General features: G+C 36.4%; 1 protein-coding gene and 1 long non-coding RNA gene across 17 annotated transcripts in view; one reads left to right on the top strand and one right to left on the bottom strand.

Moving 5' to 3' along the window:
- The window catches only part of LOC105835059 (cAMP-specific 3',5'-cyclic phosphodiesterase), a 330,289-nt gene that overhangs the window by 187,033 nt on the left and 119,134 nt on the right, over positions 1-24,122 (top strand). For 4 of the 16 annotated variants that reach the window (XM_036292353.1, XM_036292357.1, XM_036292355.1 and 1 more), the window contains exon 2: positions 21,567-22,812. The exons of 10 other annotated variants lie outside the window; for them this stretch is intronic. In XM_036292353.1, coding sequence (XP_036148246.1) covers positions 21,851-22,812 — 962 coding nt within the window. In that variant the 5' untranslated portion in view covers positions 21,567-21,850. Of the gene's footprint in view, positions 1-21,566; positions 22,813-24,122 lie in introns of those variants that run through there. 2 more of the 16 variants (XM_036292356.1, XM_036292352.1) reach the window with 2 other exon arrangements.
- LOC114253943 lies at positions 10,008-12,987 on the bottom strand. Its single transcript, XR_003625374.2, has 2 exons — positions 10,618-12,987; positions 10,008-10,211 (listed from the first exon to the last, which is right to left on the bottom strand). It is a non-coding gene; the product is annotated as an uncharacterized LOC114253943 (long non-coding RNA).

Raw genomic sequence — 24,122 nt, 5'->3', positions numbered from 1 at the left:
CCACGTGTCATCAAATTAATAACTCAAAACTCTTATTAAACTTAAAGCGTGAACTTCGAAACAACAAGCTTCCTTAACGGCTGTTTTCGTGATAGTAAGAGTTTCAATTTGTCTCGTTATACGTAGCTGGAGGAGAGGGGCGTAACGAGGAGCCTAAATTCGCTACTTTCGACGTTACGCAACGATTGCGTGTAATTTAATTATTGCCGAATAGTTTCCAGAGAGCTAATCAAATTCGCGCGGTGAAGTTTGCACGCAAGCGACTTGCGTATCTTTGCAGTCGCGCGTAAATTATCATCGCGGAATTTGCGCTGCTCTCGTTTATGTTTTTCTCTTCGCCTTCTACCGAATATGCATCGCGGAACGAATTTTGTCTCAGTTTCTTAATGTTATCTCTCAGCGGGCAAAGCATTTTGAATCTTAATTCACTTCGTAATCAAAAAGCACGCGACGTCATTAATTAGGGGGTGCACGCGAGCGTGATAACCGTTCCGCGTGGGAGGCCATAAGAGCAAGATAGAAAGAGTATTATAGCTATTGCGGAATTTTAAGTTTTCTCTCTTTTCAACGCAGGATTTATTATAAATTAATAGTACCGTGACATATTTTACTTAATCACTTTGTATGAGTTTGTCAATTCTCCGTGGGTATAGGACATATCCTGTAAAAGAGACATAATACGCTCCTGTCGCGTGACGTTTGAGATACGCTGTCTTTAATTATTCAAGAAGAAATATTTATCCAGTAGATAAAACATTGCGCCGCAGCTCGCGGCGTATCGCGACCAATTTTTTTCTCTCCCTGCCGTTCACCTGCTGGCCTCGATGACAACGATAAAAAGGGATATAACAGAGCTTTTTTTCTGTGTTTGCCTTTATCTCGTTACAAAGCTGACACCGGGAGGGTCCCGTTGAAGTCATAAAGGGAGCGTAACGCTGTAAGCGTAAACCGTGCGCACGATAATGATAATACAACTTGTTTTCGGAAGAGCTTTTTTTTTTATTTCAGAGGCGAATGAAAAGTAGAAGAAGGCTGTGCTACCACGGCCGTGCTACCAGCTGTGTAAATAAAACGTTGACAGGTTGCTGTAAGAAAATTGACTTTCTTCCCGGACTTTCTCGCTCATTATGCCGAGCCTTGATAGAATCCGTCATCGACGTTCTATGCTTTGCTGTAGAAGGAGGTCTTTGTGCAGCCTTAAAACCTTGAACTCAGCAAAGAAGAAGCTTGACAAGCACATTGAATTTTTAATCGATAAATCGGTAAACTATATGACACCGCGCAATATCACGTTTTACAACTAAATCACGAACAAATTTTAATTAGATCCAATGAAAAATAATTACCGAACGCGATTCGGCGATAATGTCGAGTATTTTGCGTCTTAATATTTCGACCCTGTCATAGCACACAGCGCTATTTCTTCGATGTATTGAATTATTTCGTCTGTAACGGCGCAGTTTCGAAACGTTCATATATAACCACGATTACGTTTGACTTTACAATTGAAATTTGATAAAATAGAGCAAATGCATAACGAAATATCCGCGTATGGTTACGGCTTTGATGGATGAAAAGAAAAAATATGTCATTTTTTTTAATTCAAGTTGTTCATAAATCTTTTAAATTGAATTAGCTCGTGCTTGCTGCACGTCGACGGGGAAAAATTTATTTAATTATTTCGAAAAGAGTGTACGGAGCGCGGAGAGAGATATATTATAACAATCATATTATTACACATATGCGGTACGGGGTTGCGAAAGTATTGAAGCGTTGGCACACACGCGCGCGGAAGAATAAAACCATTAAAATCCTTTCGCGAACGCGCTGTATATTACGCATGAATTATTTATTATCCGTTTTGCCGCACGTATCGTAAACGAGTCTCTCGTTAATGAAACGGGATCGTCTAAATTTTTACCGGCATACGACCTGGATTTAGTCGTAACACGCAACGCGTGCGGATCCGATGATAGGTCATTAATACAAAGTGTCCGGTTGCACGGGGGACGCTCGTCGTCGAATTTGTTTTTTAACATCGATTCCGTTAATTGATCTCTTTTTGTTCCTCTGTTTTTTTCCCCCGGTCTCGCGAATCCGCGATCCATGCCGCGCTACGTGCTTCTCCGTTCGCACCGTGTCGCAGCGAATTTAATTATATCCGGAAAAAAGGTCTGCGCGCAGACCGTGTGCCAGAACTAACTTTGTTTTTTGCCAGACTGCTGTCGACATTGACAATCGGAGCAGCCGGTGCTCGCGGCCACGTGATAACGCAGTGACGACGCACGTCGCATCGACGGCAGCGTCGCGTTCTTTCGTGCATGCCAGGACGGAAAGTAGGCCGTTCTGAGAAAAGCCGCATCTGTGGAAAACGAAAAATACACCATTTCCACAGCTACGCTGGCGCAAGCTGAAATCTCGCGTTTCGAAACTCGTGCTGTGAAACACACGTGGCGAATTTCGTGTTTGTTTTCTTTTTTTTTATTTCTCCCGTCAAAAGTTTAACGGTCAACTCGGTGTACTTTGTCGCTCGATTGCTCTTCTCCATCATTTTTTTCTGACATTGAGCGATGGCCGGGCGTTGACATGCAAGGTGCGTTTTAGGGGAATATTTCGTTCGATCGAATTCATGAAGGAATCGACTAAGAAGAATGATTAGTGATATGATACGCAACATCGAAATCGCATCATATTTTAATAGATTTAATTTAAAATTTCTCTATTTAAAAAATGCTGTTTAAAAATTTGTTATTGTTGCAAGAACTAAAATTTTTTTAAGCAAGAAAAACATTCCATTTGAAAAATATAAAAAATTTACAATAAAATCAATTTTTGATGTTTCGGATGGAGATCTTCCTTTAAAAAAAAAATTAATGCAACAATAATTACGGAAAAGGCTTTTTAGTTTGGTAAAATGTTTAAATTTTTGGTAAAATGGTTAAATTTTTCTAAAAATATGCTACGTAATATTTTTGAGAGAGACATGTCCTTGTATATGAGGGATGCGAAAGAGCATTAATCGATAGCTTTGACGGTGTAACCCATATAACTTGCGGCGGTTTGGAAATGTAGTAACATCGATGCGGATTGCGTCCTTTACTTTATAAACTTGCAAATCGAGGAAAAAAGTATGAATCGATAGAGTAGACAAAGGAATAGAGAATTTGCGTTACTAACTGTATCATCTACTCGTTAATTTTAACGATTTCTACGTAACAATCGCTCTGGTTATTTTTCTTTTAGTGATCAATGACGAATACTGTCGTGGGATAATTGATATAACGGTTGCGTCGAGCAGGTTATCTTTGTAATAAACGATTCTCTCGTACCGCACAAAGAAAATATGATGTTAGTGACTGCAAACTTTGTAAAAGTTATTTTGTTAAATTTTTTAAATTATGTGCAATGTTCATCGGCTTCAAAAAAAAAAAAAATAAAAAATAAATTTACAGAATTTTCTATCCCCTTACGCTTTGTGAAGTTTTATGAACACAAAATCCTTTCACTTAAAATTATTTGAAGTCATACTATCTCTTAAAGAGAACATGCGTTTAATAAAATCTTTTGTCAGATTCTCCTTTAACTTTTGAAGGGTTAATAATATTGTTCCTGACATTTCTTTCATCTCAACAAGATAAATTTCAATCTCTTCAGGGACTGTGCACTTTAGTATATTTCAGGGCATCATCTCAACTTTAAAAGTTTGTTTACTTCTACAACACAATACCTCGGACTAATTGAGATAAAGCCTTTCAAACTTTTCTAACACTGTGAGTGCGCGATGTTAGTAGAGAAAAAAAACAGGAAGTAAATTGTTTAATTTTTTTATAATCTTTGACTATTTAATAAGATGCGCAGGTAAACTCCGCGCATTGGTTTTATGAAACTGAAATATAATTGAAAACATTCTCATGCACAGACAATGCATTAATTGGACAAAATTTAATTTTCTGTTATGAATTTTAATTAAAACTTTTCATTATGATTAGTTTCCTCAATAATTTATTTCTTTAAATAATTGCGATAATAAAAGTCATTGAATTCCTGCAATCGATAAAACTAATTAAAATGCTTTGTCGGTTTCGCGTGAATAATGTGAGTGAATAATTTAATTTACAAAAATATTAACCAAGTATATTACAATCGCGGCTTGCATTGTCATGCTTTCAACAGTACCGGCAAACCTAAAATGGACCGCGGACACGCAATGGATGTTGAATTATTAGCACATTTGCTTTATAGTGTTTGGGAAATTGCTCGTTAATACCTTAACTCATGGTCTCTGCAAACTCGAGAGATAGATCGAGAAATCGAACATTGTAATGTTCATGACTATCGCATTAATATCACTACTTTGATATCTGAGGAATTTATTATATTTTTCTTTTAATCATGATTTTTTTCTTACTATTGTGTGCGATTATTTCTGCTGCAGTTTTTTTTCTCTTTTTTACTAAATATAATATCTTATATAACGTTGTCTCTCCTTCTCTCATCTGTTAATATACATTAATAGGTAATTTTTCTCCTGGTGATGCTCATCTCACATCTATATTTGATCCGACAACTAATTATATGTGTCACGATATATATGTATATGCTGTAAGACAACTTACGTACAGCCGAACCGTGCCTGGGGAAATGCATTTCTATAAATACATAATTACTAGCGTATCATTCCTTTTTAGTTGGCTCAACCGCGACGGATAACACAACACGGATTAACAAAGGCAATTTTTAAAAAAATCTTGTTATAACAGTTTACTAATTTTAAATTATTTTTGGCTTTTATGAATTTAAACGTGGAGAATTTTGATAATGCAGTTTTACTTTTTAAAAGATGTGAAATTAAATCGAATTTTATTCTTTGCAGTGTTGATTATATACATTTATTATATAAATTCTTTAAATAAAAATTGTACACTCACAAGTGCCAATGAAGTTTTTTTACGAATTTATCGTTCTGATTTCGAAGAAAACTGTAACGACGAATCGATTGTCCATTATCGACAATCACTTCATTCGAGACGTTTAGTAAATTGCTTCGTCAATTTACTCCCTTACGAATCTACATTGCGTTTCAATCTCGTTATGAGATAAATTTGGCACGTTGAAAGATATCCCTCGATTCTCAAATCAAGGTCACAAAAGAATTTTATAGCAGTATTATAGTACCGATTACGTATTGAATGAAATTTCATGAAACACCATGTCACTATTTCACCTTACTATGAAATTTTTCGATTTATGTGTATACTTAATATCTCTTTTACACGAATAAAATGCAGATTGCTGGCGCGTTAAAGTTTACTCCTCGATGTACTCGGAAATGGAATATTTTATCCGAGGATACTTTGCTGAATGTAGAGTAACTTTTTTTATTCATATAAATTTCTATTTCAAGCAGATCATCAAACACAAAGTACTTTATTCTTACACTCATGTGCAACTTATTTATGTACAAAGTGAAAGCACTTTGTAAGAAGAAAGATATCTTTATCCCTTTCGTTCTATCAGCGTAAAAAGGTCAGCGGATATAATCGTTGCTTTTGCAGGGCTTACGTTCCAGGTGAAAAGCGTTAACATGCATTTGTTTTATAAAAAAATTAGGGATTGTTCTGTTGCTCATAATCAACTATGTTGCAGCTTCCATGGATACATTCATCTTTTTGATGTCTCTTTTCGTTAATTTTGTTGATATATATATATCTTCCATGCACATTTTACCATCAATTATTATTAATCTAATAAGTGGACGTGCAAAAAAAACGTACGCTTGACAGCGAACTATCGATGATTAATTTCACACAATGAATTAGCCATTTATATACTCATACGACATATATTATTATTATTATTTAAACATGATAGAATGCACGATGTGCAACATGAGGTATATTTTAACATACATTATACAATTATGTAACAAATCTGCATGAAGCATCTAATTTGCATAATAAAATATTTATTTTGCAGTTTTGTGCATGTATTAATAAGATGTGTCAAGTGATTAACATGAGAATGTACATGTCAATGACGTTTAAGAATAAAATTTAAAAAATATATAAATTGGATATTATTTGAAATTTTGTTTAATATGCAGTCGATTTGCATTGTTCACTTTACACGGAGATCGGATACGCACGAGAGCATTCCGCCTCTCGATGTCACCTCTGAATGAAATATATGGGACGGGAGCTGTCATTTGGTCTCTTCCAATTGCCGGTCACATTTCGCGTGATCATCCGATTAGGGATAAACAACTTTTGGGACCAAAATCTCGGTCAACCGTGATGAAAGTCATGGAAGCAATCAGAGGAAACTTGTAACGCACAGTTTTCCGCTTAATTAATGCAATTACTGTCATTATCGTAGTCAGTAATTAATTTCATTTTGCACTAAATATTTATTTATCCTAGTCATTAAATCACCAATGCTAACAAATCTCTAATTTATTATAGCGGCATTGATAATACACTGGTTAATGAAACGTAACATTGTTAACATCGTTACATCGAGAGTAATATTATTCCAAACAAAATCACACGTAATCCCTTCTCCTCCTACACACACTCTTTATGAGATTATTAATGCAACTTACACTACTGGCGTCTGGCTTGCAATTAGCGACTCAGATTTCACATTCGATAATGACCGATGAACAGAGTAGATACACGCGTAACGACATTTGCACAAGACGTGATTAATTCTGCCAGTAGATAATCCCAATGCAAGGTGTTCTAATAGCAATAGTCAACTCTGCTTCAACTCGGTCGTTGTTTGATGATCAGACATGTGCTCTCGACTCGCTCTTACGACGGTACCTGACGCTTGTTAAGGGGAAAACGGATGGGATCTGTGCGTTGGGAATACTAAACGGAGTATTACGTGTATACGAATCATCAAAACAAACAGATCGGACATTATGATCCCCGTAAAATCTGCATGGAATTACGCAATACTCAAGAAGCGAACTCTCATAAAATTGTTATTGCTCAGTGAAATTCATATATTACAAATATTGTCGTGAGATTGCGTTTTTTAATTATTTACCTTGGTTTTTAAAATGTTTATTATTAACTATATTTTTAAATTAAAATTTGAATTAAAATTTTTAAATTTAATTTTCTTAGTTGCTCTTTAATTATTAAAAATACATTTGATTATTTATTATGAAATTTAGTTAGAAACATAATGCATCAGTCGAAACTATAGCTGAACCGCAGTACGCTTCTAACGATTGTCTATTTTGATCACATTCTATCTTATCTAGCATCAATTCTTATCGCGTCTGCGTCACTCCGCGTGTTAATATACATTTATTATGCATATGAATACAAAGAGAGAGAGAGAGAGAGAGAGAGAGAGAGTGACGAACCGGACAATAAAATTGCCACATGCGATTTTATCATACCGTCTAATAACATTAGTCAACACGAGACAATTTTTAATTTGTTGCGTCGTTCTTCGATGAAACTGCGAATGCGTATATTTGCGCGAGAAATTATTTTGTAAATTACCGAATGTTTGCGAAGAATTATTTTAATCGATTACCCGCGACGTGGTTGGGATCTTCTGACAACTTCTGACAGCTGTTTAATTTTCTGCCGAATTAAAATGTATTATGCCAATAAGACGCAGCCGCCGGCAAATACGATCAATGTTAGGGGGAAACTTCGATTAGGAAAACTCATTATTTTGTCCATAACTGATATTTCTTTGTCTCTTTTGGAGACTCACGCGCAGCTTTTTGCCGACATGACGAGATATATAGGGCTGGAAGAAAGATCTCCGGAGGATTTATGCTAATAAAAGGACGAAGGTGGCATGTAAATTTTCCAATACCAGGCCAAATGATAGATAAAGTTCTTAGGTAGTCATTAGTCACGTCAGTGAACGATGCCGATTTAAAATTCCTATGGTGGCTGTAACTTGATATTTGCATAAATTACTCATCCTATCGATCTCGTGATCTTCTTAATTGATCGACTGTAACAAAATTGCATTTTTGTACGCAAAATGTCCCGAAAGTTCAATTCAATTTTAATAAAAATGAATCCACAAACTTTATGAACGCTAGAAAGCATGACAGGTTGTCATTTATTAAAACTACTTTATTATATTTTCTGCATCATTGTACATCAATTGTTATATTTCTTAACGCAAAATTGCGCAGGAGAAAATTATGTAAAATACAGATGTTTTTTTGACACAATATAAGCAATAAGCAGACATTGCAAAACTTAATAGACTGCATTAATTATCGTCGCAACAAACAGAAAACATTCCGTGGAAAATATAACAAGTTGCATTACTAATCAATTATTATCGTCGTTATGTATGCAATTAGCTACGTTTCTACAGATCTCGTTGCCAGCACAATTCTGAATAAACTAATCCGAGGCGCGGAACTCTTGCGCAAACGTTTTGTCGATTGATTGCTCCTCGTATTCGATATATCGACGGTTATACGATCCGTGAATTACACGTGATGCTTGTAATCGAATACCGCGTGATGATGATTCTAGCAGCCAATTACGCTTCTATGATGGTTCCAATTTCAAACATGTAAATTGCAATCATTCTAATTACATGAAACGGTGGACAGGAGCATATAACATACGAAATGACTTTCAAGAATTATCAAGTACAAGTTATATGATGTCGTTTTACACGCATATTTCATTTGATGGTTTAAAATTTTCTTCCGTTAAATCACTCGCTCGTTTGTAACTGTCACAAAAACCTAAAACTCAAGAGATGCATAAAAAGCGATTTACACGTTTTTGCACCTGCGTCCATTGTTACTGCATCTGTTATATCGCGACTCTTTGCTGTACGTGTACTTTATTTTGATTATTTTCTTTTTTTTTTAAATTAAATTTTAGTTTTTTTTTTAATGTTTCACATTTGTCGATACTTTCATTAAACGAATACTACGAATTATTCGAATTTTTTGTAAAAATTTAATAATAGTTGCATTTACAGATTCATATTTTTTACTATTTGCTTTTCAAGCGTTTCTTTAACCCTTTAATCACGCAAATTCTAATAATATTAAAATAAATTGATAATAATTTTGCTTGAATCTTTTGCGTCGAAAACAAATATAAATGACGGAAGGAAGAAAGGAAGGAAGATGCGGAGAATGTCAACAGGAAATAAACCGTGATTATGAGGCACGTGCGAACCGTTTCTCTGAAGTAACTCACGTTTTAGAGACAAAGCATCATCGTTTTATTGTCCGTATTCAAATAATCCGTGCTTCAATACAACTTTAATGAAAAATCCATTTGGGGATTAAAGTAATACGAAAATGTGTTCAGAGCGAATCCATTTATAATATTAGATATCACGGCCGCGTTATATATAAATATAAAAAAAAACAAAGGAGTAACATATTTGAGCTTCCGCGAATATTAAAGTTATATTTAAGTTAAATCTGACGCATTGTAAATCTGCGCATCAAAATTTAATCTACCGTCAACTTACCGCTAACGTGAATGTGTAGAATGTGGATTAGGCGTTTCGCGTAATCAAATACTGACTACGTTCCGCGTTACAATGGAGGATTAATTAACGGGGCCGACTAAAGACAGTGTTATGTTAACGACAATGAATGTGTCGGATGCACATGTGTTTGGTCGAGTCGGGATGTATAGTCCCGCCATCCTTTCATCATTTTCGTGGATAAACGTTCACATGATTACGATGCCGCACACATACGCGTTTCAATTATATCGATTATTTCACTTAACGAGACTGATACGTTTGAGACGAATAATTCCGAAATTATTCGTACCAACCATTCATCGTTTCGCCTCTGTAACCGTCGAATAACATCATCCGAACGTCGTGCGTATAATTTGTACTCATAGCGAATCATAGCGAAGTTGAAATATTTTCCCGTACTTTTTATGTATAATTTTGGGTAATATGTAGCGCATATAAAAGAGTTACGTATAGAAAGTAATTTTGGTATAAGCTTAATTAATTTTCTTTTTATGATTAAATCAAAAAGAATGAGTTATAACGGAACGAAATGCGCATTACACGAATTACATGAATTCGAAATACATCGCAATGCTCTTATTACAGTTATTTCTCCTTCTAATTAACGCAGAACTCGACGAGGACTCCGTTTGGGTATTAATGTGTCTTGCTGTGATGTCGTTAATGAATTTATTTGACCTCTTTCTATAGTCTTTAGCCTGAAAATCACCGTAATATCACTCGCTAACTGCAATTTTTATTGAATAACAACGCGCCACAGACTGCTCGTTATTTATATATACGAAACTTGTTATGATAAAAAAATATATTATTAAACAGAGTTTAATTAATTGCTCTCTCAGGATTGTTAAACAGTTTTTTAAAACACGTTAATAAATAATGAAAATTGTAGTTAAATGTAAAAAAGGGGATACGACTTTATAATGTCTAATTTAATAAAATTATTGACATAGAAGACATGGTTGTCAACGTAATCCGTAAAATGTATACTGCAATTTCCTGTCTAATAAATTATTTATCTGAAGAAAGACGTATGCGTTCACGTCTTTCGTAGGCGTGTTTAATGCTTACAGTTCTGCTTAACAATATCGTGCAAAGATTTACCTGGTGATCGACGGTGATCGATGGTGATAATCGTGATTACCAGGTGATTTATCTTGCGACAGGAGCTCGTAGTGGCCGCCAGCCACTCGGCTGGCCGAGGTAAATGGGCGATTTATGCAGGGGCGACAGCGCCGTCGGATTTTCTATTAGGAGCCCCGACGGGGTCAACGATACTCGGCTTCCGGCATGACATACGAGCCGCTTCAATTACCCAGGTCCACCTGCCTTTTACTGCGCCTTTAATACGGGGAGTAGGTGTTAACCGAGAGATGTTGTACAATATCGTCGGCATTGAATCCTTATCGTTCCACCAGAAAATTGTTTCTTTGACTATCGTATTTTTTTTTACATTTGAAAGATCTTATCTGTTCACACAGCACACACGTGCAAATATAGGTCCGTGCTTTCTTGAAATAAGAAAACACTTGAGAAATTGTTTCTTGCGGTCTTTTTAAGTGAACCTTTTAGTCTTTGAAATAATTTATGCCATTACTCGACGTCTTTTACGTTGCATGCGTTTCTCAGGTGTTGCACAATGCCGTCGGCATTGAATCCTTATCGTTCCACCAGAAAATTGTTTCTCTTATCATCGTTTTTCCATACATGGGAGGTTTTATCTGCTCATACAACACATTGAAATATATTCATATTGTTTTTAAAATAATAAACGTGTATTTTTTTAATTGACCTTTTATTCTTTGTAATTTATATGCCGCTACGTTTTTCTGCGTTGCATGCGTTTCTCACAACAGTGAATAATTCTGGAACAAACGTTGCAGCATTTTCTTTACACGCGGCTCGTTCGACCTGATGGCGATGAATTTCAAATTCCAACCTAGAAACCGCATCATTCGGAAGTCTGGCTTTTATCCCGCCTCTCTCTCCCTCTCTCCCTCTCTCTCTTTCTCTCTCTAGGTTTCTTCTTTTTTTCCCCTTTTCTTCTCCGTGCCTTGCGGTTCGGGTACACATTATTGGCTGCGTGCCAAGATTTGCAATATCATAAGAACCCATGCATTCTCCACGCTCGTACTCTCTTGAGTGACTGATCCACTTTAAGAACACTTATTTATAACCGAAAAGAGCACTAAAACAGCTGTTTCTGAATGCACAAGACGTTTTCCGCACGACACACGTCATGGCAAATGACTTACTCGGGATACAGAAGAAGGAGACCCTCTGCGAGTGACATTAAGGCGACAATTACAGATGCCTGTTTCCTATCCGTGACTCGGTCTTCACCCACCCAAGTTGAGTGACTGTAAAATTTATCGGGTGTAATCGTATATTTTCTGAGACCTTTTTACATCCGCTCGGGGTCTCTCGGTCATTAACGAAGATCATAATAATTATCATCATGATTTATTATGCTCGAGCGCGTGATTTAAAGCAAGCTAAATCAAATTTTCTCGATCCGCTTTCTCGAGATATTTGAAGAACGCGTTTAATATGCGTTTGTAGGATTGCGATTAATCATCGTCTAGAACATACTTGGGATTTCGCCGGAAATATGTGTGCATCGAAAATTGGATAAAGTATCGCTGAGGTAATGGAGAAAAATGCATCTAAGATGTGCACGGAAATCTTGCCTCAAGTTTAAGAATCCCGAAGTTCGCAATATGATGCAAGTTAGGCCATAAATTAATTTTTATTGATGCGTTTGTAGATTGTGTTATGTTTTCACGGATGCAATTGGATTTCTCTCGCATTCTCTGAAATGAACCAAAAATTAATTTTCCTTATTAAATTTAGATTATCCAGTGATATTGAAAATTTACGACGTGGCTGGAGTATGCCGCTGGCATGTTAAGCCCGATCGATACATCGAAAATCACGCTTGTCACTGCCAGCTGTTAGCGGTGTATCGTTCTTCTAATTTAATTAATGTGTAATATAAAATATAACACATCACGGTTATATACCCTGGAGATCACTGGCGTTAGTATCAAATGGAGAAAGTTAAAAAGTTACCGTGAGAAAAGTTAGAAGAATGGACAAGAAAAAAGGGGAAAAGAAAAATGGGGATATATAAAGTTAAGAAAAATTTTATTAGGTGACGAAGCAAAGGAGATTATCTCGTCGGGGGAAATTTATTATTTGCGTCACGTCCGAAATCTCTTTACTTTTTTTTTTTCCTACAACAACTTCACATTTCCGGGATAATGTTAACCTTTGGGGACCTTTGCTTGGATAAACAAGTGGAATTATTCTTAGGGGATTTTTTACCTTTTTTTTTCTCACTTCCCGATATCAGTACCACTCGCGCAAACGTATAAGCCAGTCCCACGTGTTTCTGCAGTTATGCTTGAACTCCATTTTATTCCATTTTATTTTTTAGAACATTTTTTTCCTCCTTTCGATTTTGTCATCAAAAAGGATTGCGTTCTACGCATTTAAACTACTCGCCGAGTATCCATTTCTCGGAAGAGAGCTTGTAAAGACGCTTGTTACTTAAATTTTTAGACTTTGCGAGACTATGTTTCGATGTTGAAAACTTCCTCCGTAGATTCCTCTTGCGATTCACGTACAAGTGCTCCATTGTACAACTTGCCCAGTACTCCTCCCCGTGAGAAATTCTCTCGTAAGAATTTGCCGTAACGAAGCAAGTTAAGACGTGTTCATTAATCCTAATTAATCCGAACATATTGGTAAGGTACAATATATAGATGAAACTTCAATAATTATTTCTCTTTTGCTCTTCTCACAAATTTACGTACAAAATTAAAAAGTTACCTGAATTGAGTAGGTGCTGATATATAATTTGAGCGTCTAAAGTCTATTGTTTCCAATTATCACGGTAGTTTAGACATCAGCAGAATTTACGTATATTTGTCTCATTACGAGTTAATTACATTAGAGTCCGGCAAGTTCTTCTAACGCTCGCGTTTTACTGCGCCCGAAAATTCGTTGATTCGTTCGCGACAGTACCAACGGCAGTATCGGCATAAAGTTCCAAATTGTCTCGTTAACTGTAATCAAGTTAGACGTATTTCAGCGAAAAGCCCCGACGCAAGACGATAAAACTCGGAATAGAACTTGGAACGCAATTTTTCGTTTCGGAACACTTTATGACCATCAGATTTTAAAGCTGAAGAGAAGCTAAGGCAATTTCGCCGAATGAAATCTCAATGTGCTTTATTCATCTCAATTCTATAATACACAAAACGCATAGGATAAGCTAGAGATTAATGAGCATCCAGCATGAAGTCGTCAGATTAATTTTGCATAGGATGCTCATTGGTACAGTGGTCTCGTGCTACGCTTTATACTATGCTATGCACTTTGTGTGTTCAGGTTCGCATGCTATCATTTGAAAATTATTCACAAAGCAACTCGGTTTTCAGTATTGCCGATACTGATTTTTATGAAGAACAGCGAAGTGCATATAAGACCGTTTTTCAAACACACCGTAATTTTTATCTTTGAATCACTTTGGTGAATACATCATGCGCGAATTACAGTACAGATTTTTTCATTAGGAAGTTGTTTAAAGTGATTTAAAGTGATTTAAAGTGATTCTTTGTATAGCTCTTAAATAGAATTTATGTGCATTTTAATGATAAAACCACGGAATAAGAAAAGCGTAATTTCTCGCGGCGAGATGTGAAAGTGGGATTTATATAAAGAAGAGAAATGTGCGCGCACACACACACCACTTTACGCTGAAAGCGAAAGATGATATCAGGAAGATCGCCTATCGGTAGCGACATGCTGCAATTCTCGGGGAGATTTTAAGCAAGCCTGTCAGCCATTCCGAGAGTAGCAGCACTCGTCGGTTTAAATCGGAAGACATTTGTCCGCGCACTCGAGGGTACGCACACCCCGCCGCGATCTATTTCTGGCAAAAACGCGAGGCTCACCTATTTTATTTCGAGCTAAGCCTTTCGAGAACGATTATGAATCACCCCGTGTAGTCATTACGCGCCGCAGAATGGTTTAATACGCCACGACATGATGCGTCGAGAACTTGATTGAAATTTCATTCACCAAGAAAAAAAATAGATTGGGTGACTCAGCGAAGCTATAGCTTGCTATGCGCGAGTTCATAAATAAAGACATTTGATAGTTCAGCAAAGAAATTAGGTCTGAAAGCAATTATCAGTATGCTCATTGAACGAATTCTTTGCTACAATGAAAATTGCTGATGTAACAAGTTTTCTTTATTACAGTAGCAAAAGTGCGCGCCATCTTATTAAATTAAATGTTTTAACGAAACAGCCTTAGCTGCTATTTTTTGTTAAAAATTTTAATCCATATATTCAAGTGATTTTCGCAGAAAGCTGTCTTGCTGTATTAACATATTTTTTGTGTCATTACAAATGTTATTAATTATAATTATCAATTTTATTCAGCTGTGAACTCGGCTACTTTAAACATAAAAAACTGATATTACAGCTACATACAGGGATCAGTAAAATTCCTTGTTGTTTAAACAAATCTTTTTTTCCGCGTTCGCGCATCCTGATAAACAAGCTCATTTCATTTTTCTCTGGATGATAACAAGTACGGCGTTGAGCTCTATACCATTTCCATAATTGACGTCGTGTCCTCGAGCCGTTGTCAGCGTTGTCAGTTTCCAGCGTCACTCGTTCGCATGATTTCACACGCGCGCTATAATAACAGAGCTTACACGGTTCTTGCGAATCCATTAAATAATACACAAATTAACACAGATGTTATTAGGAGCAGCCGCGTCCATTACGTCAGTACAAGCTGTTCGATATCGAAATCCAATATGTAAAACATCGGCGGTCGAAGTAGGATTATCGCATTGTTTTATTCCGATGAAACCCCATGTACATTTGTCGTGGATTTGCCGTGGTGAATTAGAGTGATCAAAAGTGAAGTCCGCCATCAACTTCACTTGATTGCGTAAACTAAAGTTGAGAGAGAGAGAGAAAGAGAGGGACCGGCTAATTTTCCTCTCCGTCCGCACGGACAAACTACCGGGCAAAGTTAAAGCTGAATGATCGCAGTTAACTCTAAAACGGCAATCGTATTGAATAAGTACCTTGTTAAATAACTATGAAAAAGATGAGCGAGGCATGAAATGTTTTTGTTTTAAAATGTTCCGTAATTACTTGCAGAAACAGCGTTATGAAACTGCCTTTTTCTTTTTTTTGTATTATCATTACAATGCTGCATGTGCCGTTAGAGGGAATCGATAAGGGCGTTATTAAATTCTGCAGCTCCAATGAAGCCATAACACCGGCGCGAACGAAATAAAGAACATTTGTATATTATACGCGATAAACGCGTTGCAGGATGACGGTATTTAACAGCGCGATGCTTTTGTTACCGCTTGATCTAGCTCGTATCGGCCGCTCCTGATTATACACGACCCTCTAACACGATTTAGCGTGTAATTTTAGATTGGAGTTATTGAGATAGATAGATGTGCGGATTTGTTGCGTAACGCAAGCGCGGCTGATTATCGTTTAATTAGTGGACCTTTCTCGACGCAGATAGCGAAAGTAGTAAGCTATACTAGGCTTTTTACGCAATCGCTCCGAATTTACGACACTTTGGTGCAGTTTTCCCCAGTCGATTTTTCGATACGTGGCGATACAAACGCGACAGCCGTTGCAACACGGCTTCATGTTGTCCGATAGCGTGTAGCAGCATCGCGAATTTCGTGAAAAATTGAAATTATGTGTAAATAAACACACGCGATACGAATTGTCGGTGTTACGCACTGTTGGTTCCGTCGGGACATTATAAACAGATGCAGACGCATCTCTCTCGGTGATGTAGCCGCTAAAATAATTCGATATTATTTATATATGTATTTCAGGAGTTGCAACAACACATCAACAGGCAAAGTCAATCGGTTTCATTGGAAATACAATTTTTACTAATTTGATTGCATTTTAATGTTTTTTTTTTTTTACAAACCTCGATATAAATTTATGTTTTTTTATTGGAAATAATATTATAATATTCGAAAAACTTATTATTTTATTACAACGATTTATTTCTTGAGATTCTTTTCATTTGAATAAATTTAATGTCGATTTATGGCAGTCTACATCTCTTCGAACTTTCTAAAATGCGGAATAAACTCTTCAATTTATCCGTATATGAGAAACTTGAATTTCAACTCTCGAGCATTTCCGTTGCTATCAATACAGAGCGACATTAAAGATGTCTGTCGTACCGTTTACAGAGAGATAAATCTCCTATTTCATATATATGAACAAAACTTCCTGTTTGGATTTGCGTTGATACAAAGTTTTTAATGGCCTCGGTAGTTTCGTTGTTACTGCGCTCACAAGTCAAATTAATTCGATCTTAGAATTCTGTTTTAACGATTGTTTCTATAAAAATACACGGAGTATCCTTAAATTAATCGAATTCATGTCGTTAACGAAATCTTTTAAAGGACAACGCTTTCGACCGTAATTGTTTTCACACTGATAGAATATTTATAACGCTTGTTATTTTGATATAAAGGTGCAAATAAGTTATATATAGAGATTACCGCACGGTTATACGATCGAAGGTACAGAATTTCTGTTACAATTTGACTTTAAAAAACTGTTTGCAGTTTGGTTTCTCGTTCCTATCGTCGGGTAACATTTAGCTTGAACCCGCGCTCACATCAATCCTATTTAAATGTATAGAGATACACTTGAGATGAAGTACCTTACGATCTACCACCGCTTGACCGAAATGGCCGAATCGCGTGGCACCGTGATGGATCCAGGTGAAAGGATGAATCTCCAATTTGTTTGACCTAGAACCCAATATTTCCCCTAATCTGGATACACCAGCTGGTGCATTGCCGAAATCGATGAGGCCGTTATATAGAGTCCGGTAAATAGATCTAACCGGAAGTGGCGTGTTTCCCCGGGATCGTACCGGTGAAGTGTAGCCTTGCTCTGCGTCTCGCGTGGGTGGCGAAACACTGCGAGCGATTTCACGCCGGTGGTCATCAACAAATTGTGACTTGCCCGTCGTGGAATCGGCCAGGTCGGCCATTCATTTAAGCCGATTAACAAGGTTACCGCGTCCCCAGAAATTTCTATGACCTATTAGTTCGTTTCATTTGATACGACCCACTTTCGGGACGAGACAATCGCAATTGATTATGGTACGTGCCCTGATTATAGAAAGAGGCTATAACTTATGTGGCTTAGGTATAGTTTGTATAAGTCGATTCTTCCAGCGTTTTCATTGAAAGTTTACTTTGGAGAGAAAATATTTGGTTTTCCATCAATTATAAAAGTAAATGTATAGCTACCATTTAATTTATTTACGAGTTACTCAATTCATAAATATTAATGCATTATGTGTATATGTAGGTTGCTATTATTAATCTATGCACTTTGTATTATTCGTGATATTTCCATTTATGAAAATATTTTAATTTTGACGCTTCGATCGTTAAATAACACGTACATATGTAACTTTTTCAGACTAAGAAAAAAATGTTGTTAATTTGACAAAATTTTAATTTAGTTGGAACATTTTGTCAATTTAACAATATTTTTTTCTCAGTGCAGGTATAAATGTATAATGATTTTTTATCTTTGCCAAATTATATAATTACTATTAGTTATTAATACTCTTAATAAACGATTAATTATATATGACTATCACAATATCTTATGTAATTGCATTGATATGCAAGTACGAAGTACAATATAGCTTGTTGGACAATGATCGCGCGGTTTCGACAATTTTCGAATTTCATTACAATGAGCAGATAAGTGCACATTCCGAGAGCAAATTGTATTGTGAGCGATTTTCATAGTGATTTCACAAAAGCTCGCTATGCATCGTGAGAGCGCGATCGATAAGTAAAATGCTAGTAAAGCTTTGCATGCAATCGACCACGTAATCTGCACCGTAGATATGCTCGAATGGTCCCAACGTGGGCGTCCTTGCTGGTTTAGAATAAAAGATCATCCCGGAAAAATAGCGTTTTCACGATACAGAGCCTGATTACGAAAACTATTTTTCCATCAAATTACAGTGTCGCGTTAATCTTCTCTAAAAGATTAAACCGTGCTATGTGTTAAGATCACAGATGAGAGAGAATTGAACTGAACACTGAAATTTTGTAAAAGCTGAAACCTAAACGGAGCTACAGTTGCGAAACTCCAATATTAAAGTACAAAGATATATCATGAAATACTCGAGGATTTTAAAAACAAATGTGTAATGTTTAATGAAGAAATTTATTAATTTTTAAAAAATATAATTGTAAAAACTAACAATTTTTTTCAAAGCTGAAAAAGTTTGTTGAAAGCTTGCATATCGAAGTTTCAATCACGTACCTACTATCGAATATTAAATGTCGAACGGCAGTTAGGTGCACTTTTAGATGTTAAATTAACGAAGGTCGTTTTCACCTGACGTACTTTGATATAGATGACTAGAAGTTTCGCAAATTTCGCAAATATTTGGCAGAATTTCTTGGCATCTATTTATTACAAATTGGCCGATCTGCTAGAAGTAGCAGCATACCAGCATTCTTTCCATATACCTCTAGTAATTTTTAATGTGCCATATTGCTGTAAACTAATTATCTATGTTTTTCCAATTACGTTTTAGAGATTGACAAAATGGAAACGATGTATAAAATCTCGCTCGTGAAAGTACATAATTTAAATTTGAAACTCGGCAGTGAAACTTTCTTAATCAAAAGAAAGATAAACTAAACAGTGTAAATATGCAATTCTTACATGTAGTTATCATGTTATTACATATTTTTATCATTATTTCTAATTCTACATTTTAACATTTTAACTTTTTTCTTGTTTCACGGCATTCACTCCAGATCAATTTTTAATTAATCTTTAGCAAAAAGTTTGTTTGAGGTCAAACGGCCATCCGATTGACTTACGATGCGATGTAATCAGCACAGAAGTTGTTTCAAAGATTTGAAATTGCTCGACTATTACTGCGACGGCACAATCGTAGCGGAAATCATCACACTCGATATTCGATATTCGATATTTATTAGATTTATTATTGATTTGACATCATTAACAACGTGCAACGCGATTCAATTATTATTCATTGTATTGCATGTTAATTACACAATTAACATAACAAAGATGGAATAAATTTATTATCTAGCATTAGACTACGGTACGTGTAATAGTCGTCTCGATTATAGCGTTTGCTAACGTTTACTGGTTGAAATAATTTATGCGCGCGTCCACACATATTAATTAATGCGATTTACATGCCGCAACAACTACGCGACCCCTAATACCGTGAATTACTTTGTTCATGTGAGTAATTCTTGGAACCCACGTTATTTGTTTGCGACTATGGTATATAAAAATCGCGAAATATTATTTTTCCTATAAAATTCTAGTTCCTGAAACAAACTGAATTTTTCGAAAAATTCTTGACGTAGGAACAAATAATATTTTGCGCGATAAGGATCAGCGAAAGAAGGAATACGCGCGCTCTCTTTTTTTTTTTTTTGATTGAGGAGATTGTTATCCTCGCGATGATTACTGCAAGTTCTAGGTACACAAATAAGCCGGCTACCACTTAAACCGTTGGACCGTTTCTCATTTGCAGGTACAACTGCTAAAGCCATGTAGCCGTTAACTTAAAACGGAATGCAATCGAATGATTCTGCCGCAGTGTGTTTATTGTACCTATTGTCTGAACCGGTGGCTATTGTTGTCAACTTGTATTGAATTCTTGTTCACGCGCCAATTGCATATTACTTGAAAGCGGAATTTTCGAACGCCGGGAGTTATTTCGCGTACAGATGCTTTAATTTGTACGTTTTGCTACTTGGACTCTTGCGGAAGTTATAAATGTTTCTGGTTGCAAAGAAATGACCTTTTCCAAGACGGAGAAAGAGGGGGACGAAGAGAGGGAGAAAGTATGTTGATAACAAGGGATTTAATTGCAATCGTTTCATTAATTGGATTTATGAAAAAAACAATAATTTATTTTCATTGACAAAGAAAAATTGAATCTACGTGCGTATGAAAATATTCATCGTCGGAATGGAATTCGTTGATATTAAATTTATTGCAGTCTTCTTCCATTTTTTATTTGCTTTCCTTTACGTACAAGTATTTGATATAAATATTTGCCGATGGAAGAATAGTTGAGTTTAAATCGTGAATTTATACTGTTATTCATAAACTAAATGTTAAGACTGTACACACACACACACACACACACACACACACACACACACACACACACACACAATCACAAAATGTTTTATTTATTTTAGAAGTACAGTTAATTTGATCCTTTCGTATTTTATAGGAAGTTAGATTATTGCCATTGTAATTTTTTATTATGTAGAACAATGATTTTTTTGTTCTTTATGAAAGAAAAAATACAATATGTCAATATTGGAATCTCCCTTGAAAATCTAAAATAATATTCTCAAAATATAAAATTTAAAAAATACGATAAATTCTATTATTTTATTTAATTTCGTTTAGTGCGACATGAAAAAACTGTATTTTAATAGTTTCAAACCAATTAACTCGTCTGTAATTGAAAAAATTTTACAACCACTATTGTGCAAAGGCACTCGGCATCAACGACGAATTTACATTCAGTAAACATTTTTTTAAACGTAAATGTCGATAGTCCAATTTAGATGCTTTAATCTTAGCGATCTGGTTAGCATTTTCCCTTTGAGCTCGCATGCACAGTATTAAGCATTGAAAACATGTTTGTATTAACTGTTATTATTAAAATATCATCCATTATAACATAAAAACAAAGTTAAAAAATTAAATGTGCAACAGATTCAACGATAAAATAATTTTACAATTATAATATGCGTAATAAATTTATGAATTTTATATAACAATATAATTAAAAATTGTTAATGGAATTAGATGTAAGTAGACAGAATGCAAGAAATAGTATTAAAGTTGCTTCAAGTGCTCCAAGTGCTCCAATTAAACAAAATTGTTTCAAAAATGTTGAAAGGTGTCATTGATTTTCAGCTCGTTGGTTGTTAAGCGACAAGATCGTCTGGGTGAAATACACGATGCAATCGAAAGAAAAGAAGTTTGAGAACAGTGCGTTCCAATCTGACAATGAAGCAATCCATGTGGTATCGTAAACGTGTCCTGTTTGAATCGATAATTCTCGAAGGAGAATTTATTAAAGGTCCACAAATAATCTAACAAATCTTGCGATATCGCATTGACACGGGAAAAGCCTTCCCTTTTTATTCTTCCCTGCAATAGCCTTTGTGTTTGCCGAATAATTTTGCGATTTTTCGAAGATGGACGAAGATGATACTGAAGACTTGCATGAGGCGGTCACGTTAGTGAATCAGTTTTCCACAAAAGTCACGAAATCCACTTCGAAATTCACAAAGTCCAAGGTCAGCCGGCAGATTATCCGAACGCAGGAATCGGCCGAGGATTCCGACACGATGGAGTACGCGTCCGAAAACGAAGTGGAAAATCTGCCGAAAGATGAAGACGCGTCGATTAAGACGAGCAAGTCATACAAAAAGAGTCATTATTCTCTGGACATTCCGGATGAATCCGTGCGTAGGAAAACGACAGTGTCGTCGTCTCTTCGCGTGAGCGACAGTTCGCGGGTTGGCTTGTTCATGAATCGCAGTCCACAGTCGAGCTCCAGCCAGGAGGAATACGAGCCCGAGGTGAAGAGCATCTCGAGGCTACAACATCAGCAACGCCAGCAACAGCAGCAACACTTGTTGACGGCCGGCGGTGTCAGCAGCCAGGTAACCGCCAGATCGATGGAGAGCCTGCGATCGTCGAGAAACTTTCTGAGTGCCGACGACCGCTACAGCGAGGACTCGAAATCGATGGAATCGCTGTCCTCGTCCTCGGAGACGCATGTCGGCTCCTCCAGGAGTCACTACAGGAGTTTCCTGACGTCGTCCACGAGAGACGTGCGTAAGATCGTGACGAAGAGCAGCGATAATCTTCTCCGTCGCGAGGAGAGTATGAACGCCGAGGTTAGGCGCGGCCTGTTCGCCAATACCGGTTTGGAGCGGAAGCTACCGCAGCATCTGAGCCTGCCGCCACCGACCAACATATTTTCCCTGACCAGTCCGGGCGGTAGCGATCGCAAGATCACAATTCTGAGCCCGCACTCGCCTCTACAGGCGTCGGAGTTTCAATTCGGACAGACCCTCAAGAGTCGGCGCAAGAAGGCCATCGTATTGCCGAGGTTGGTGTTGCCCCGAAGCGAATCCGAGGTCTTTCTAGAGTGAGTAGTTGAATGATCGAATTTCCTGCTCTGCCATTGTGTCCGTGTTTTCCCGAGGTAGCACCGCCCGAGGCGATCGCCTATACACCGCGTTAACTTCTCCCGCTGCGCGGAACCCTGTAAAAAAATAATGGAATTGGTGGAAATCGATAGAAATTTATTGAGTAAACTCGCGAACGGTTAAACAACCCGAACAGGTTAAGTGAATATGAATACGCGATTTGTTAACAAAGCCAGAGATAACAGACGTTTACGCAATTACAACGACTCGATTTTGCGGGAACACCGGAAATAGCTAATATTTATTACATACCGCGCTAATCCACCGGGCCACTAATTATTACGATGTAAATGATTATTTCATTATAACGAATTGGATTTGCTACAGAGTAAACACGAAATTATGTATTATACGTACGCATATATGTGGCTGCGCACGTTGCAACGATATTATCATCGTGATTTCTCATCAACATGATCAAACGTAAAGCCTTTGACAGTTAATAAATTCATACAGATAACGGACTTTTTTCAGTAGAATTTTTTGTAATTGTAAAAAAAAAAATAATTAACTGATATGGAAACACAAAGTGGCAGAAAGTTTATAATTTCTTTTTTTGAGGTTAAAGATTTAAGCTTAAAGATAATTTCTATATTTAAAAAAATTGCAATGGTATAAAAAAGAATTGAAAAAGCTTTATAATTACAATAATGTTAAATTATTATTATTATCTGTTATTATAGTTTTAATAAAAAGAAGAAGTTTTGTGTAATTTTCTATCAGTCTCTGCGATGTTACTACAAAGGTACGACCTATACTCTTCGACAAAGAGCCTGCATTGTCACAAGTCAAGTTGTAATTACTTGTCGCTTATAGAGAGAAGCGTTTATCGCAGACTAATGTTCCTTTTGTGTAATACGAATCGTGCATACTTCAGACGGACTTGTTTAGAATTAATTCGATGCTGTTTGATCGAAACACGAGGAATATAATGTTCATTTTGTTTATCCTATATTAGAATATCTGCTGTTGTTCGCAAAGCCCCGCGGTTACGTAGGAACAGAAATACACGTTTCACAATTGCTACGCATGTGGCGCATTCAATACCGCGCATTACTACGCCGCGATAATATCAGTTACATAGTGATATGATTGAACAGAGACTGTCTACTTGCACGCATTATCTTTGCATATATTATTTTTGTATGGGTGATTTGGGAAAATACAAGTAATACGGACAATGGCATCTTCTTTTAAAATGAAAGTGCGTTTGATTTAATATTTCGTTTAATATATTCCGGAAATACAA

This window comes from Monomorium pharaonis, chromosome 9 (genome assembly GCF_013373865.1).
Source record: "Monomorium pharaonis isolate MP-MQ-018 chromosome 9, ASM1337386v2, whole genome shotgun sequence".
NCBI classification, from domain to species: domain Eukaryota; kingdom Metazoa; phylum Arthropoda; class Insecta; order Hymenoptera; family Formicidae; genus Monomorium; species Monomorium pharaonis.
The sequence above is the reverse complement of the archived record's forward strand: the minus strand, read 5'-3'. Positions and strand labels throughout refer to the sequence as shown.